This window comes from Polypterus senegalus, chromosome 11 (assembly GCF_016835505.1).
Source record: "Polypterus senegalus isolate Bchr_013 chromosome 11, ASM1683550v1, whole genome shotgun sequence".
NCBI classification, from domain to species: Eukaryota; Metazoa; Chordata; class Cladistia; order Polypteriformes; family Polypteridae; genus Polypterus; species Polypterus senegalus.
Window position 1 is genome coordinate 142,083,427 of NC_053164.1, and position 20,123 is coordinate 142,103,549.

At 37.2% G+C, this 20,123-nt stretch overlaps 1 protein-coding gene across 11 annotated transcripts in view; it reads right to left on the reverse strand.

Moving 5' to 3' along the window:
- grip1 (glutamate receptor interacting protein 1) overlaps window positions 1–20,123 on the reverse strand; it is a 572,286-nt gene that overhangs the window by 92,728 nt on the left and 459,435 nt on the right. For all 11 annotated transcript variants that reach the window (XM_039769728.1, XM_039769724.1, XM_039769727.1 and 8 more), the window contains 4 exons: window positions 16,609–16,754; window positions 13,428–13,511; window positions 12,158–12,233; window positions 10,208–10,353 (listed from right to left, as the gene is read on the reverse strand). In XM_039769728.1, the coding sequence (XP_039625662.1) occupies window positions 10,208–10,353; window positions 12,158–12,233; window positions 13,428–13,511; window positions 16,609–16,754 (452 nt within the window). The remainder of the gene's footprint in view (window positions 1–10,207; window positions 10,354–12,157; window positions 12,234–13,427; window positions 13,512–16,608; window positions 16,755–20,123) is intronic.

Genomic DNA, 20,123 nt, shown 5'->3' on the forward strand with positions numbered 1-20,123 from the left:
AACTTTCTGTACTCCTCCTCCTGCCCACTCCTGATGCAGCCCACAATAGCAGTGTCATTAGCGAACTTTTGCGTGGCAGGACTCGAGTCATATTGGAAGTCTGATGTATATAGATTGAACAGGACCGGAGAAAGTACAGTCCCCTGCGGCGGCCCTGTATTGCTGAACACAATGTCAGACCTGCAGTTCCCAAGACGCACATATTGAGGTCTGTCTGTAAGATAGTCCACAATCCATGCCACCAGGTGTGAGTCTACTCCCATCTCAGTCAGCTTGTCTCTAAGGAGCAGAGGTTGGATGGTGTTGAAGGCGCTAGAGAAGTCCAAAACATAATTCTTACAGCACCACTGCCTCTGTCCTGGTGGGAGAGGGATCGTGTAGCATATAGATGATGGCATCCTCCGCTCCCACCTTCTCCTGGTATGCGAACTGCAGAGGGTCGAGGGCATGGCGGACCTGTGGCCTCAGGTGGTGAAGCAGCAGCCGCTCCATGGTCTTCATCAGATGTGACGTCAGAGCAACAGGCCGGAAGTCATTCAGCTCACTAGGACGTGATACCTTTGGGACAGGGTGATACAAGATGTTTTCCAAAGCCTTGGGACTCTCCCTGTTCCAGGCTCAGGTTGAAGATGCTGTAGAGGACTCCCCAGTTCCAACGCACAGGCCTTCAGCAGTCGTGGCGATACACCATCTGGACCCGCTGCTTTGCTGGCACAAGTCTTTTCAGCTCTCTGCTCACATGGGCTGCTGTAATTGTGGGTGGGGATGTCTCACCTATGCTGGTATCAGCAGAAGGATGGTTGGAGGATGCAGTACTCGAGGTGAGAGTGGGTTAGTGATCAAACCTATTAAAGAAGTTGTTCATTTGGTTTGCTCTCTCCACGTGTCTCGATGGCGGCACCCGCTTCGAGCTGCAGCCAGTGATAATCTTCATCCCATCCCACACTTCCTTCATGCTGTTGTTCTGCAACTTCTGCTCCAGCTTTCTCCTGTACTGCTCTTTCGCCCTGAGCTGGACTCGAGTTCCTTCTGCACGCTTGAGCTCATGCTGATCACCACCTTTAAAAGCCCTTTTCTTCTGGTTCAAAAGGCCCTTGATGTCACTTGTAATCCATGGCTTGTTGTTAGCATAGCAGCGTACTGTTCTTACTGGAACTACAATGTCCATACAGAAGTTGATGTAATCAGTTGTGCATTCAACAGCCTCTTCAATGTTCTCACTATGTGACCCAGCAATATATCCCAGTCTGTAGTTCCAAAGCAGTCTCTCAGAGCCTGTTCTGCCTCAGGGGACCACTTCCTGAATGAGCGTGTGGTTGTAGGTAGCCCTCACTCTTGGTTTGTATTGAGGCTGAAGCAGAACCAGGTTATGATCTGCTTTCCCAAGTGCAGGCAGCGGGGTGGCGCTGTATGCGTCTTTAACGTTTGCATACAGTAGGTCGATAGTCCTGTTTCCCCGGGTGTTACAATCCACATACTGGGAGAAGGCAGGTAATGTTTTGTCCAGCGTTAGCACAAGTGCCTCAGGGTGCTACATTAATTTAGCAACTGCAGAATGGATGATGTCACTCGTTATCTCCGCGTTCAGCGAGGGGATGTAAACAATAACAACAATCACGTGTCCAAACTCTCTGGGCAAGTAATAGGGGCGCAGACTTACGGCCAACAGTTCGATGTCCCTGCAGCAAGTGGAGATTTTAACGTTTACATGTCCTGAGTTGCACCACTTTGTATTGACATAGAGAGCGAGTCCTCCTCCTTTCTTCTTTCCACAGGTACTTGCATCTCTGTCCGCTCTAACTGTGCTAAACCCGGGTAGCTCCACGTTAGCATCTGGGATGGTAGTTGTTAGCCAAGTTTCACTAAAACAGAGCAAGCTGTATTCTCTGTAGGTTCTGACATTTTTCACCAGCACAGCCAGTTCGTCGATCTTATTTGGTAGTGAGTTTACATTTCCCAGGATCATAGAAGGCACCGACGGTTTATAACGTCATTTTCTCTCAAGTTGTCTCGATTTAATCTTATCTTTTATCTTTGCCAGCGAGCTCCCCGATATCGTCTTCTTACCTCGTCAGGTAAATAAGGAACCACACCGGCATAAGCATTTCTTCTTAGTGCTTTAAGCTGACTACTTGAATAGGCGATTCTCGGAGTGTAAAAATCCATGTCAAGTAGTAAAAATAATAAAAAGTGTCCAGGGAGCAATTCCACATAAAAGAAAGTGGTAGAAGTGATCAGTGAAATAGAGAAAAATAGAGATAAAAAGGTAAAAAGATAAAGTCATATACGGAGCTGCTGGAAAGGCTGCCACTCGGATGCGGCGCCGGAAATAGAAAAATTATATATATATGTGTGCGTATATATATGTAGATCTGTACATATATATTCCCGTGTAGGTAGAAGGCTGAAATTTGGCAGGCTTATTCCTTACAGCTTACTTACAAAAGTTGGGCAGGTTTCATTTCGAAATTCTACGCATAAGGGTCATAACTGGAAGCTATTTTTCCCCATATAATGTAATGGAGTCTTGAGTTGGAGATGGCGTGGGGGAGTTTCGTGTGACATCATCACGCCTCCTACGTAAGTACGTAGAGAACAAGGAAGAACTCCAAACAGCGATGAGCACAAAACGCCATTTCACAATTGAGAAGGCAGAAAAACATTATGAAGCAAATGATGCATACAAGCATATTCATAAGTACAGCTACTGCGGAAACAAAGCACGGCGTGAACCGTAAGTTTATATTAAATTAAGTTCATAGACAGGCTGCCACTAGCGTTTGTAATTTAGTGCCTGCCCATATAAGGCCGTCCATCAGCGGCAATCCAATACAAACACTGCCGGTAAATATTCACGGTGAAGGACTGTGCTTATGCAGAGGAAGATGAGATGGTCAGGGTGGTGTTTGGCACAAACTCATTGAAACTGCGAGAGAAACTTTTAAGTGCGGGTCTTAGCTGACATTACACGAGATGGCACCAGTACAGCTGGGAACCTTCGATGCAAGAACACCAAGCGGCTCACGTGAACTGGCGCAATGCGCAGACAAAAAGCAACAGTTCCAAAGAGTGCTGAACAAAAACCGAATTACACAATTGAGAAGGCAGCAAAAAATATGAAGCGTCTTATACATACAATCATATTCATAAGTGCAGCTACTGCGGAAACAAAGCACACGGTGGAAAAAGTGAATGTCCTGCTAAAGGAAGACAGTGTAAAAAAAAAAAACGTGCATGCAGTTTGTCACATCTCAGATAAAGAGGAAGACGAGCTGTTTATTGATGCAGTAAGGAACTAATCGATGAATGAAACCTCTTATCTTTACAACGATTGACAAACACGGAATGTAACTTGAACACATCCTACAAATACGAGCCTGATTGAAAGAAATAATGATAATCAAATCCTTGATGACAGCAACATTCAATAACACTCACAAAACAATTACTGTATATTGACAATCATGTTACGTTATTTTTAAAATGTTCCCTTTTCTTTTCATAACTTCTACTTCTCCACTGCGATACACGGGTATATATATATATATATATATATATATATATAAAATGTATATATATAGCCCGATCTACAATACATACTTTCGCATAGACAAGCCACACGCTGTGGCTAATTGTAGAGTCTTAAGCCTCTAACGCCGACATTCGAGGTTCGATTCCCGAGAGGGTGTACTGACTATGTATGCGCTACCTGATTCATTTTACCTTCGCATCTCCTTGGTTTGGGACGTATGAAAAATATTAGGTTAACGAGAATCATGTTACGTTATTTTTAAAATTTTCCCTTTCTTAGCACAAGCACAGCTGAGAAGCTTCGATGCATGTACTCCATAACGTTAAAAATAACGCATTTAATCACACTTTCAATTCCAAGCAAACGGGAACTTTTGTCAATGCATGATTTCCTGGCACATCCATTACACTGATGCACAAATCACAGCTACAAAAATGTTAGAGTCGGAATAAAGCGCTCCTACGACTGATCATTTCGACTACCCGAGAAGCCTTGATAAAAGCATGGTTTTGTGCACACTGAAAAGCAAGCAAAATTAGATGCATTACAGAAAGCGGACTTTGTGGCTCTTACTGGGGATCATTGGACTTCCGTGACCGTTAGTAATTCTAAATACATCTAATTACAAAATGTTCAATGATCACACTGTTTTAGCCTAATGTACAAAATAATTTTGGCTAATGTTACTCAGAGTTTAAAGAGTAAGCTGGTCAAATTACCTTTTATGTTTCTGACTTATTTTTTAAGAAGAAAACTGCACTTTATGTTGAAATTTTGGTTATTATTATTTAAAGACAATACTATTCTGAAAATGTACTTAAAGTACTTAAACTACCACTTTATTTTTAAGTCTGCCCAATTTTAACCAGGGATGATATTTTTGTTTCTGTTTTGAATTCAAATGCAGTTTAAAAGCTTTTTTCAGAAATTAAAACAGCTTCAGTTTACAATATTCATGTCCATGTCTATTATTTGATTCTGTCGCCCACTAAAAGCGTTTTAAATAAAAAAAAAAAAAAACCATTTGCGATTTGGGGCAAATTTACGTGTCGATTACATACGATTAATCAAGATTAATTCTTACACAGCCTCTAATTAATTGGATTAATTTTTTTAATCGAGTCCCACCCCTAATATATATATGTAGATTTGTATATATATGTGTATATACAGTATATATGTAGATATGTATATGTTGTATATACAGTATGTATGTATATGTGTATATACAGTATGTATATATATGTGTGTGTGTATATACAGTATGTGTATATATGTATATGTATATATATGTATGTGTGTATATGTATATATATATATAACTGTATATATGTATGTGTATAGATGTGTGTATATATATATATATATGCCAGCAACACTCATGACAATGACAAAACAATTACATTGTCAATCATATTACGTTATTATTAAAATGTTTCCTTTTCTTTTTACTTCTCCGCTGCCAATCGCAGGTATTTTGCTATATATATATATATATATATATATAATATAAATAGATAGATATGACAACAACACTCATATCAATGACAAAACAATTACATTAACAATCATCTTACGTTATTTTTAAAATGTTTGCTTTTCTTTTCATAACTTCTTTAACACACTACTTCTCCGCTGCGAAGCTCGGGTATTCTGCTAGTATATATATATAGATATGTGTATGTGTGTGTATATATATATATATATGTGTATATTTATCTGTATGTATGTATATGTATGTATATATATATGTAGGTGTATATGCATATATATATATATATATATATATGACAGCAACACTCATAACAGTGACAAAACAATTACATTGACAATCATGTTACGTTATTTTTAAAATGTTTCCTTTTCTTTTTCATAACTTTTTTAACACACTACTTCTCCACTGCGAAGCGTGGGTATTTTGCTAGTCTATACTAATAAAAGGCAAAGCTCTCACTGACTGACTGACTCACTCATCACTAATTCTCCAACTTCCCGTATAGGTAGAAGACTGAAATTTGGCAGGCTCATTCCTTACAGCTTACTTACAAAAGTTATGCAGGTTTCATTTCGCCCAACTCCATGGCAGGATTCTGGACAATATTATTTGCCAGACACAGACCAGATTTCAAGACCACGAAAACCTGATGTTTGTCACGCTGCTCGACCCCCAGAAGTTTCGGGAATACAAGAAAAATTTCCCGCATGCAGCCTTCTGCAGTTTAACACAAGAGCCACGGAACGCTTTTTGATCTGTCTCGGCTAAAAACAGAACTGACTGTAATGTATGCTATGGATGACTTTGCAGGAAAATCTCCCACTGATCTCCTTGACTTCCTTCATCAGAAAAATCTGAATGAGAGCATGGGGCAGCTGTTCACATTGGTATATTTGGCGGTGAGCATTCCTGTGTACACTGCTTCTGTCGAGCGGACATTTTCATACCCTAAAGCGAATTGAAATTTATGCCAGAAATACCATAGGGCGGGTTCGCCTTTCAGCATTAGTTTCAATGGTGATAGAAAGTGAGGTTTTGATGGAACTGAAGTGCACGGATAATCCGTATGACAGAGTAATTGAACTGTTTTTGAGGAAAGAGAAGACGATGGATTTTATTTACAAATAATCCGAATTTTTGGTGAGTAAAATGTTGGAATTTTCCTAAATAATATTGTAAGTTTATGAGTTATTATTGATGTTTTTTCTGTGTGTCGCGGCTGTGGCTGCAGTAGAAAGGAACTTGTTCATCCCTGGATTGTCTATTCAATAAAGGCATTTTTTTTGGATCGTATATATTTAGTCTCTAGCGTTGACGTTCGAGGTTCGATTCCCAAGAGTGGGTGCAGTGAGTATGTACACCTGATGAGCCCAGAATTAGTGTGAAACACGTGCCGCGTACTGTTTGCATTATTTGACAGTAAAACTATTTCTATATATATTTATATTTACATATACAGTATGTATATATATACAGTATATATATATATATACACACACGCGTATTATATATACACACACATATATTATATATACACACACACATACATATATACTGTATCAGCGTTCCCGATTCATTTTACACTCGCACCCCCTGTGACGGACGATCCCGATTTCGCACCCCCTTGGTTTGAGAAGAAGTATGAAAAAATATGAGGTTAACGCAGAAAAACAGATCACCAATTGAAGCTTTATGAATAATGGATACTTTATTCGCCATCAATAATTGTTTTCGTAAAGCCATACTCAGTGTAATCCTCCTTCCATTTTCTAACTTTTTCGCGACTAGCCATGATTAAATGAACGGTAAAAAAAGTAAGACCGAAGCGACGGTGACTTACTGAGGCAGGCAGGCTCGATGTAGTGCACGTCAAGTCGATCTAAAATGCGCGATCAGATTCGAAAAAATATATCTTTTCAGGTTCTATTTGGATACAAGTAGGTTCTATTTAGTCGACAGAAATATCTTTGGTAGGAATGTAAGTTGAATTTAGTCTTTAAATTTCTATGGTGAAGAATAATGTATGCAGTTATGACTAAATTTAACTTACATTCCTACCTAACATATTTCTGTCGACTAAATAAAAATGACTTATATTTAAAATTTGAATAGAAATTGAACAGATACGATAGTTCATAATACCCACGCACCACTAAGTGCACGCAAGAGCGGGAGTCATCCGTTTTAACAAGCAGCGTATTGCACTGATACGAAATAGCCTGCCCATTTAATTATTTAGGAATGGATAGATAAATTAAGATTATGTACAAATGTTTTTCATTTTTCTTCCTCGATGGATTCTGGCACCCCAAGCAACAGCTGCTCGCACCCCAAAGGGTATATTACATTGACAATCATGTTAAGTTATTTTCAAAATGTTTCCTTTTCTTTTTCATTACTTCTTTAACATATTACTTCTCCGCTGCGAAGCGCGGGTATTTTGCTATTCTACACTAATAAAAGGCAAAGGCCTCACTGACTGACTGACTGACTGATCACTAATTCTCCAACTTCCCGTGTAGGTAGAAGGCTGAAATTTGGCAGGCTCATTCCTTACAACTTACTTACGAAAGTTAAGCAGGTTTCATTTCGAAATTCTACACGCAACGGTCATAACAGTCGACAACGTCCGCCATGTTGAACTTTCTTATTTATGGCCCCATCTTCACGAAATTTGGTAGGCGGCTTCCCTGCGCTAACCAAAACTGTTGTACTATTTATTTCAGTGGTATGACGCCACTGTTGGCTGCCATATTGAACTTTCCAACGTCACTAATTCTCCAACTTCCCGTGTAGGTAGAAGGCTGAAATTTGGCAGGCTTATTCCTTACAGCTTACTTACAAAAGTTAAGCAGGTTTCATTTAGAAATTCTACGCGTAACGGTCATAATGGTCGACAACATCCACCATGTTAAACTTTCTTATTTATGGCCCCATCTTCACGAAATTTGGTAGGTGGCTTCCCTGCGCTAACCGAAACCGATGTACATACTTATTTCAGTGGTATGACGCCACTGTCAGCCACCATATTGAACTTTCCAACGGTCTTTGCTACCTATGGGCCCATCTTCAAGAATTTTGGTCCCAACTCTAACTGAACCCTAATTACGTACATATATTCGTCCATAGCCTGCAGCTCGGTCGCCGTGTGAGGCGGCGTTGGGTCCCCCATCCCCACGCCTCCCACGTTGTTAGCTGCCTGCCTATACAAGGCCATCCGTCGCTTCGGTCTCTTCTTTCCCTTTTTGGCTTCGCCACAGTATTCACGTCTCCCTGCTGATAACTACAGCCTTTTTATTTAATCCACGGCTTCTCCGCTGTTTTATTGTTTGTTTATTAAGGTTATAGTTATTTTAGACTTAGTTTACATTGTTCAGGTATCCATTTCCTTTATCGTTCCAATCGTACCCCCATTAACATGTCTATCGAGGTGATCACCATCAATCAAAGAACTGTCACTTACCGAGTGGTTTCCATGCCCGGAGATGGCGCCTGCCCTTTCCATTCTCTGTGTTACATATTGCACGGCTCACTCTTGATATTCGGAGGAACATTGTGTCTTATGTATTGAATGACAAGGACAGTTTCAGGGTGTGGACTGATGATGGTACAGGAGATAATCATACTACACAGGAGCACTATAAGAGTGAAATGCTTAAGCCCTTCACCTATGGTTCTGCATGTGAGTTGATGGCTGCCGCTGAATTGTTCGGTTGTCGCTTTCAAGTGTAACGAAATGGCCAAATATTTTACACCTTTGGACAACTGCCAATGCCTCTTAAATATCTTAGATTCACAGGTGATGATTTGAGTAGTGGACAATTTGATGTTTATGAATGTTTCAACTCTCAAAAGCTGGATGCAAAGTTATCGATGAAACCGACTGCATGCTTACAATGCTTGACAGATGCTGAATGTCATTTCAACACAACAAGTCCTGCAAATACTAACGTAGTTGAAACAAACCATGAAACTCAAACCGATTATGACAGCAGCAATCCAAGCTGTGAGATTTGAGGCAAGATTGCTTTTCACATGGCCAACTGTATGTTGCATGCTCAAGAGTAAGCTCAGCGCACAGTTTGGTCATATTACAACAGGAGGGCTGAACTGACAACGTGGCATACGAAGAGATCCTTAACAAATAACTATTGGTATATATTCCCTCAGTTTAAAAAGGTTTACTTTTCTTCTTAATAAAAAGTTTAAGGCAGTAATTCGCTGCTGCGAAGCGTGGGTATTTTGCTAGTTAAGTATACAATTAAGTTTAAAATACTCCTTTTGACACAAGTATATAAAGTTATGAATGGTCTTGCCCTTTATTATAAAAAAATTTATTAATACTCTCTAATAATAATAATAATTCCTTGCATTTATATAGTGCTTTTCTCATTACTCAAAGTGCTCAGTAATTGCAGGATAAGAGCCTTGCTCAAGGGCCCAACAGAGCAGAGTCCCTATTTACGGGATTCGAACCGGCAACCTACCGATTGCCACTGCAGATCCCTAGCCTCAAAGTCACCACTCCGCCTAGAGTGTAGAGTTTGATCAAAAGATACAGGTCAGTTATTAATTACAAGCATAACTTAAACTAGATGTTAGAAAACTGACTTCTTCATCTTAGGATCCTCACAATTTGGATTGATTTACTTTCAAATAGACAACTAATTGTTCTCAAAAGTACATCAAGACCAAGTGCCCACAGAACAGCATGCTCGTAGAAGCTACAGGAAAGGTTGTTTTTATTCCTTCAACCCATTCACTAATTCTCCCCCCCCCCCCAACGATTTCAGCTCTTGATATTCTGAATGAATCTTGAATGTTGACTGTACACGGATGGGATTTCAGACCAGGTGAGAGATAATTAGAATTAGTGATGACAAAAGTTATAAACACTAGACATTTAATTGTACCTACTCGATGAGTTTGTGCTCAGCATAGAATTTTAATTGAAAGTTATTTTTGTATTTTAATTGTATTATATTTGTTAGTGTGTAAAAAATATTAAATTAATTTAACTGCGGTGACAGGAAGAGGCTTTGTCTCTTGTATAAAATGTTTCTTTAAACAACCAGCTTACTTATGTCTTAGGCCCATGGCTTGGCAATTGTTTTAGGGAATGTGTAACATCATGCTTAAAGATTAATTGAGCACTTGACTAGATTATAATATTAACCTACCCATTACAGACACATCATATTCTATAAGAAGAGTGGCCTCCTGACCACACTGTTTCAGGATACTCATGGCCTCAGCATGAGATGTGCCATGAAGCCGAATACCATCAACACTCAAGAGCCTATCTCCAGGCTTAATGGTTCCTTCCCTGTAACAACAAAAATGAACAAAAGTGAAGAACTCGAAGTTAGGAATTACTTATTCATTTAATGCCTATATTTTCGTATTTCAGTATAGGATTGTGGGATAACTCACTCGCACACATACTGTACACTCTTACATAGCATGAATGGGATGAAGCCAAGGTACCCAAAGTAAACCCTTAAGTACAAAGAAATAAATTCACACAGACAATACCTAGGCTGAAATTGTGTGCTAACAACTGTACAACCATGCTGGTGAGCAAGGTTTTATAAGGTGGTTTTATAGATGATATCAGCTTCACAAAATAACTAAGACTACATGGATACCAAAAATATGAAGAGATTTTTTGACTGCCAAGTTGAAAATCAATACTGTGTGGTAAACACAACACCAACCTACCACGCTTTGAAGTGGTTTTAAATATGGCTATGCCACAAAACAGTGTCCTTAGGGAAAATATCAACTGTAGTAATAAAATCAAAAGAATGTATAAAAGATATATTATTGCAATAAATTACAGCAATTAGTTACTTTCTTAAGCTATGTGAAGAATAACAGTCAAGTTTTTAAACATTGATGAAATGGAAAAAAACATAAAAGTATTATTTATACAGTCTGAGGCCAAATAAAAAGGCTTAAATTTGGAGAAAAAAAAAAGAATCATACTTTCTAATTTACTGCATGCTTCAATTCTTGTCTAATTAAACAACAACATGCAACGACTCTTAATGGTTCCTATTTAAAATGAAAATTTAAAATGAAAATGAGTAATCATATTAGAATTTTTTCTTTATAATGGAGTCAGAAAACACTCCAAGTAATCACAGAGCCATTTGGTAGAAGTTAAATTGCTGCTCTGACTTCTTATCACTGCATAAATAATCAGAAAAGGTGATCAGCACACATTGTAATGCAAATTCTGAAGATTACAGCCTAATTAAGGTGGCAGCAGCAGCAGAGAACATAAGAATCAAAGAAAACTTGGTATCTGCATGCACCCGTCAATAAACATTAGTTAACAGGGTTGAAATTGATTTTTTTCAACACTTTCAAAATCTCTGATTTTCATTTCTGTTTTCATCAAGTGTTTTGAAGCTTGCACAGCTCAAAAATACAGTCCAACTATTAGTGAACTGTACTGCAGAGTGTGATAATCCTTGTCACAGGATTTAATCTAAATGTAACCAAATACCACAAACAACAACTAAACTAAACAAAAGAGGGAGGGAGGATACAGACACACTGAAGGAAAAAAGACTATCATTAAGCTCTTAAAAATGAGACTAAGATATTAGAAGGCAAAGTTCAAACATTAGATGGTAATTTGTAACTTACTACTGGTTTATTATGACATATTGCAAAGCATGATATAAATTAGACCAAAAGCGGAGAATGTAAAGTAAATCATATAAAAATGTGTGTACTTGCTGCACAAAAAATGTTACTCAGGTTAAAAACACATTGAGGAAAACATTGGGGCATTCAAAGCACACAACAAAAGTTATCACCATTGGTAATTAAATTTGTCATTTATTAGCAGAACAGTGATTACCAGGGGCGTGTATTCAATTTAAACAAAACTTAAAGGAAAAATGTTGCAGCAGAATAATAAAGGATGACATCAACAGGTTAACAACAGCCTAAGTCAACAGGAATGTGCAGTAGATTCACTGTGTTATTTGCTAAAGCATTCAGAGCGTATATTTTTATTCCCCATACATTTCATTATTAGCATACTAAGATTGTTCATTTGTCAAAATAAAAATGGAATAAGTAGTTGACTGAAAATTAAAATAAATTCAGTTCACCTGTCTGCTGGCCCTCCAGGACGAACTGTTGTTATAACAATCGGTCGAGATTTGTTTCTATCTTCATGTGCACCACCTTCAAAGAAAACACACACAGTATTTATACATACTGTAAATACACATACAATATGCCCTCGGGCAGTACACATGATAGTGGGTCTAAAAAGGACGGACATTAAAACTCAAGAAAATCTCACCATACAGGCAATACTGCAAGCATTCCAAGGAGGTGTATCAGACTTCAGATATACAGACAATGACATAATCATATAGAATGAAAGTATTGTGGCATATGGCCGGTCGTTTATCCCGGCCAATACGCCTAGGCCGCCAGATGGAGCCCTCCCTAAAGCATGGAGGTGCCCAAAGACCAGCAGGGAATCCAGGACAATGGAGTTTTTATCCACAGTCCTGCTGGATACCATGGGGGCTGCTAGAGGACGCTGCAGGGAGGAGCAAAGAATATTTTCCCTATGCCTCGGAAGTACATCCGAGTCACATGGACAAGGGGAATGACGTGTTTCCGGGTTGAAGAAAAGGACTTTTTATCTGACCCGGAAGTGATAAGGTATCATGGACTGGAGGATGGGAAACACTTCCGGGTCAGGAACTATAAAAGGACTCTGGGGACTCCCAGACGACAAGCTGAGCTGGGTGGAAGGGTGGCAATGGGTCTGGGAGTGAAGGATTGTTTATTGTAGTGTATTTGATCATTGATTTATGAATATAGTGGGGTGGAGAGTGCTTTGTGCACGTTACTGTAAAATAAAGTCAACTATTTGGACTTTTATCTGGTGTCTGACGTCTTGGTCAAGGGTTCAAGGGAGCGATAGAGCCCCTATCTGTCACAGTATCTTTTGAGTCATTTTCAATTAATCTAGGATTATCAAAAAGAGTTAATGGTTGCATGGACAGATTGCCCTCTGGTCTGATAAAGGAAGTTTTAATTATGTATAAAAGAGGTAACAACATTAGTTTCTTTCATGTTTGTATTTGAAAGTGCAAGAATGAATCTGTGCTTTATCACAAGTTAAAACCATGTCAAGTCTACAAAAGATAAAGATGAAAACTGACACTCTACATATGGCCTGATGTTAATAGGAAACTCTTTGGAACTAGGTCTTTCTCTCACATTTAGAAAATGAAGATACTGATGAATGAACTGCTTTCATACTATCAATATTAATTATTCTTGTGAGGGTAAAAACTGAATTCAAGTTAAAAAAATAAAAATAAGCATTTAAAGGTATGTGAAACAAAGAACTCCTACCTCTTATTACAAATCCAAAAGTGTTGCCTTCTTTGTGCAATGTTACTTCCAGAGTTTTGAAAATAACACCAGCACCTTGAACAGCTAAAATTTAAAGGAAAACAAAACAATAAGAATATTAGATAGGAAAATATGTTCTAAAATGCTTAATGTTTTACCCTGACATTTAAAGGCAAGGCTACACTAACTGATGGCTACTATCCTGCATATGATTTTTTAATAAACCACTAGTGCTTTTTAGTTTATAGCACAACATTCCCATTTCTGTTGTACACCTGTATGCTTCCAATACACACACGTTCAGTAGTCTAAACAACTTTGTTAAGTGCTAACTTGTGAATCTGGAACTTTTCCAGCCTTTAACAATTGGTTCCTGTCTCACCTTTACTTGAACCCTCTCCCTCAGTTCCAGCTTTCTTTTCTTCAGATTCTGTGACTACTGACATGGCATGACCATCTGTACCTCTTCTAGGCCAGACTGACAGCCAAAGTACAGCAAGATATTATTCAAAAAAGGACCAATGTTTTCCACAAGACACTGTCTCCAAGAAGCCAGTCCTGTCATTTCAATAACCAGTTAAATGGTCCCTATTAAGTGATAGAGTAGTACCCTGCTGTATTTTACTAGTTTACCTAAAAAAGATGCAAGAGCAGGGTTAGATCTGTGTACTGTATAACGTCTAGTTCATTCTATTACTTTTTTAATGCTTGTGGTTAAAACACAAAGTGCCTGTTATCTCCGAGTAGGTCTACCACTGCCTGGTAAGATGGTTTAAAACAGTACTGTAACACTGGGAAAATGCTCACCTAGTGGGAGGTAAGGCTAGCAAGAGCTGGTGAACCCTAAAGATATACTAGATGAAGTCTTGCACTCCTTATAGGGTCAGAAGTGATGAACAGGCTGAGAAAGAATTTTCTAACAAGTAGCAATGTGACTATACAAGTCTTCAACAGCAGATGAAGTGTACAGTAGGAAATAAATGATACAGTGTCTCATGTTGAATGTTCAATGTTGAAAGAAGTCAGCATCTAGATTTCAAGCTGTAGTGCCCTCCTGTTCCACACAATCAATCAAAGGCCAGTATCTCCTTAGGGATGTGTGAATGCTGCCCACGCACCAGCCTCAACAGATTTCATATGTAGGCTGCTCATCAAGGTCCCCACCAAACATTCCCTGCTGATATGTAACAAAATATTTTCTGAATGGACTATTTTATTTGCAAAATTTTGACAAGATGGCTTTCCAGTACATATGTTTTTTTAAAGACCTGTGTTTTAACCATGTTTAATAGATTTATTTAGGGCTTGTTTTAACCTCCACTATCACAGACTTTACATGGAATATTTATTTATTGAAGAGTTGCACTGCACTTTTTGGACACTCTTTGTATGAGATTTTTTTTTTTTAAATAAAAGCACTACAACACTTTTTACACCCTTGCTTTGTGTGTTTTTGTCTTAATCAGCCAAGCTCATCCTGGTCGCGACTATTGATGGTGTCAGGTTCAGGAGGCTCCCAAAGCTGAAGTGGAAGCATGGAGCCGACCCATATCGCCACAATAATATTAATTTACATGACTTTACCATGAATGATGCATATTATGTAGAGCTTTGCTAGCTTTTATATTAATTACTTATCAATTATGACACAGTACTTGTACTGCATGATTTATATATAAAAAAAAAAAAACACGTGCAAAAAGACAAATTAGGCAAAGGTTTTCTAAAGTTGACTGATTCTGTACATCCTCTCCAAACTGTATGGAGTCCTTACTTGCTCTCATAATCATGTTCATATATAGTACATCAAGTATTAATTATTAACACATAAGCATATTCAAAACTTTATTTGATAAAAACAAATCTGTAGAAAAGTAAATACTTATATATTTTGATATTCATATTGTATCATGTTACCGTGTTCAGCACCAAGGCAATTTGTAGTTGTTTCAGGTTTTGTTTTTAGCTATATAATATTAAAAGATTTCTGCATAACTTTAAACTCGTTATTCTGCACAAATTACACACAGCATGCCTAAATTAAACAAAATACAGTGTCTGGTTCCTGGGGACAGTGTACAAGAATGTGTTTGATATACTATGCCAGAAGAGCCATGTCATAGATATAAGGTGAATGCAATTTTACTTGCTATTGCTCTATGTGCATTGAGACCCCCCAATTTTACCTTATACATAGAGATTTGTTATTATCACTTATTTAAAGGCATTTTGAACATACCATGAGTATACAAACTGGTTCTAAACTTAATGTGAAGTCGTCATAAGCTCTAACTTGTGACTTTTAACAGATAAAGCATTGTGGTTGAAGATCACAGTTACAGTTTTGCACAGGACTGAGGTTGATATTCTAATTATTTTTATATCAGTACAGGATTAATCCATATAGTACTCTTGGGTATATTAATCCTATCCCATGCTGCACACATGCCAAAAAAGGATAACATTAAAAAATATCTCAGACATTGTCTTATGACAGCACTCCCCACCCCTCTCCTTCAATATATACATAAACATTTGTAAGTAATGGAAATTTAACCCTTTTGTTTACATAATTAAGTTATGGTTTGAGTACAAACTCTCAGAATTGTATCAAGTGAATAATTTATGTTATTAACTCAGTCATTTGTAATTTTTTTTTAAATTACACGTATGATGTAAAAAATAGGGCGGCTGTTAGATTTTCACCGTCTCTAATTGCAGAAGATTATGCAAAGAAACCCCAGTGGGTGAAGATGTTTGCTTAATTAGTTCCTTGAAGATGAAGTTTCCCCTGAATGCACTTTGCAGATTAATAAAAATATACTTCTGTTAGCCTTATTCCAGTCATACAACACAATCTCCCTCTCTGTGGTAGGGGCAATGAGGACTGGGATTATTTGCTTTTGAAACAAATGGGAATTCAGAGACTTTGCTGGTTGGTAACGAAAATCTCTGATTTTAGCGTGTACCTTATCTAAAAAGGTATAATTTTAAACACCTTAATTGTTTTAACCTAAAGCGTTGGTAATGTTAAATAATCTTCTGATCATAACATGCATGTGAAATAATGTTTTATTTTACCATTTCATAATATTTCCAATAACATGATTCAAAGATCATATAACCTAAGCTTATGAATGAAGAGATATTTTATATAACTAACAATATCCACACTACTCACAGACTGGAGGTAACTCGTATTCAACTTCTAGGACCACTCTCTCCCCAACATTTTTGAGAAGACTGATGATTTCATCATGGCGAAATTTGGTCAGATTTATTCCATTCACAGACTTAATATAGTCACCAACATTTAATTGGTCACTCCTGAAACAAAACATAAGTATTAAATTGTCAATAAATTAATTGATGTTTTTAAGTGACTACATTCTCATCCATGGATAGTATTCTCAAATTTGACAATATGTTTTTGAAAACATTATTAAAAAATTACAACAAGCAACACTTACTTGTCTTCATATCTAACAAGGTGAGGCATTGATAAACGATGAGCATTTTAAAATGGGTCTAATTTGTATTTGATGAAGAACAGACCAGAAACTGGAATATGCTACTGTCAATCAACTGCTTCAAGCAACCCCAGTGTCCGAAAAATTATCTCCAGTTAAAAAAATAGCATCCATAAAACCAAAATCAGTTTAATTTCTGCCTTTTATCCTTGATGAACCTTTTGAACTTCTTTCATTAAAGGTCAAAGTTCAATTAAAACTACATCCCTATCAATACAATTATAGCAGTCATTTAAGGCCTTCTCTGGCTGCTGTATTGGCTAACAACCCAGTAGTACAATACACACCTTTTTTGTACAAATGCCCTTGTTTTTACCTTCTTTAACCCTAGTTAACCCAGTTCGTCGAAGTTTATACAGTGAAAACTATTACTTGGGGATCCAGTAGAGATGAAAAAGTCCAGAGAAACAAAATGAAAATAACTTCTTTGAACTTGAACAGAAAAATAACAAATAAAACTGCTAGCTTAATGAAGACACTAAAACATAACAGGAACTATCAGTTATTTGAGCCTATCCCAAAAGTCTGGAAAGAAACGGCAACAGAAACAGAAGTACCATGGCAATTTTCAATTAAGCAATTAAATTTACACAACTGCAGCTCCACTCCTCCTCCTTACCATCAGGATTTCCTAGTGCCTTCACAATGACTTCAGATTTCAGGGTTCATTATCACAGTCTGCATAGCTTTATCCTTATTAAAATAATATAGCGAGACAGCATGTCAGACTTTTTTACTGGGTCTGACAAGTACTTTTATGTCGTGAATACTGGAAGCATAATGGAGGAAGAGAGAAGGAATATCACACACCCTCTCATTGTGTACTCTTAGCATTATGATTGCTAAGCGTATGTGAAACAGCTGCTCCTCCATGTCATGACTGGATGTGTTATCAAAAGCTGCAGATTTATCTTATCTCGACAAAAACCCTCTAGTGAGACATGAATTTGCATCTTTAAAGCATTGTTTGTTTAGTCACTGTAACATGGTGTGACTGGTCAGTAGAGAAAAGCAGGGTGGTAACAAAGTTTGTCAGTGGCTGACTGTATTGCCAGGAACGGTTTTCAGGAATGAGCATATTAAATTTGAAAGGTGGAATCGTCCCATTTAAAAACATTATTGTTCTTCCACAGCAAAGCATCAAACCCACACTAACAAGCATTGATTTTTAGAACACATTACTTTGTAAAATCAAGATGACTTATGTAAGAAAAGAAAAAAAACAGTGTCCTTTATTACAAAGAGTGCAGCTTCTTGTGGATGGAAAAGACACTGTAATGCAAGCTAAGTGAAGAAAATCTGAAACCATGGGAAACTGACAGCCACAATTTGAGTCTGTAATGATTGATTAAAAAAAAAAAGATTTTGACCAGAATACACTATTTGGGTGGGGCATTTAAATTAGTATTTCAATATTCCAAATAAACTATGTATGTATATAGAGTCATTTACTGTATCATATTTCACTATTTCCTTATGAAAACATTGCAATTCAACATTCTCTACATTTTTGCTTTTTTTTTTTTATAATCAGTTGTTTTGCACTGCATTTTTGCAAAATCTCATTTCCCAGGTCTTTAGAGTGAAAAGCATTTCGTCTGTTCAATTTAACAATTATAATTTTAACAGGCCATACAAGTCTCAACTCAGATAAACAATCTCATTAAAAAGTCTAAACTCAGAGCATGTAAACTCTCCAATAAGGCAATAATCCAACAAACTACACAAAAGGTATCACGGATTTAAACTAAGTTGCTTTTGACAGATGGTATGATTCTCAGTTTTCATTAAACATCTGATAGTCTATTCAAGGGGTGCACTAGGCTAAAATGAGATATGATAGTATAGAAAACTAATATATAAATAAATGAAGTTACAGTAAATTGTAATTATCAACTAACCGTTGTAATTACATATAAATGGGTTAAAGACTACATTTTGGACAATGAACCATACTTCAGTTATTTATCTCTTCTGCAGCCAATATAAAGAGACACGTTTCTGTTTTCTTCTGTCAAAAACGACACTAAAGCTTCCTCACACATTAGATGTGAATACTTTTGCTTTCATTATACTATTGAAATTGTATACACAATGCCTATGGTACTATAAATGCAAAAGCCTTTTATACTGCAGAACAAGGCCAAGGGTGCTGCTATACTATTATACTTCTGGATGTTATGCCTAGCTTCAAGTACTAAGTTGTCAGGGAGAATACACAGATCTCCTTTATATATTATTTTTGCCAATTTACCAGATTGCAGTTTTTTCTTTAAATTTTTGACCACAACTGACCTTGGAAAAAAATTTCAGTTACTAAAACATATCCATTAGCCACATTTTACTGTGAGGGGTTCTTAAGGGTATCCATCCTCATGTTGGACTCTACCTCCAGCTACCCCTTAATCACAGAGATGATCTTGCTGCACAATAAACATGCTGGCACAACAGGGACAAATGATAACTCTTCTGTTCACTCACTATTAACATGTCCACTTTAACAATTAACCTGCCTCTTCTTAAGACCTAATAATTACATTGTGTAATATACTTAGCACAGGAAACTAGTTAGGCAACTACTGAATCTACAAAAATTGGGAAAAGCAACATAGCAGACTATCAGAAAAAGACATTGGTTGATAATACAAATAACCAGGAACAAGAAAGCATAACTCAGGTTTGTAATCCTGAGAAAGACCAGTTTCTCTGTGGCTGGAATACTTTTACTAGGAAATGGCTGGTGTGTTTTGCTAGATTAAAAATGATTTAAAAAGAGCCTGAGTAATTCCAAACAAAGTGGAATACATTATTTTTCATAACCTAAATTAATTTTATTTGTCTTTTTTTATTCATTGTAGTCAGCAAAGAAAAAAACTAATGGATATCCAGAACAACATATAATATTCTATCATGCACCTCACTTGTCACCTCTCCTGACAACTACTGTAGCAAGGAAGGGAAGTGGCAGGTTAGGTCCAGGGAGCAGGTGAAATATTTTACTAGCTTAGTCTGTTGTTGGATTTCTCAGTTATGAATAATACAAAACTTTAGGAAACATGCCATAGAGAAAAAAAAAATCAATGCTTTTGCATTCCTCAAATATCAATGACATTAATCACTGTGAATAAATAATTTAGGGATACAAATAATAACTTTGCATGCATTA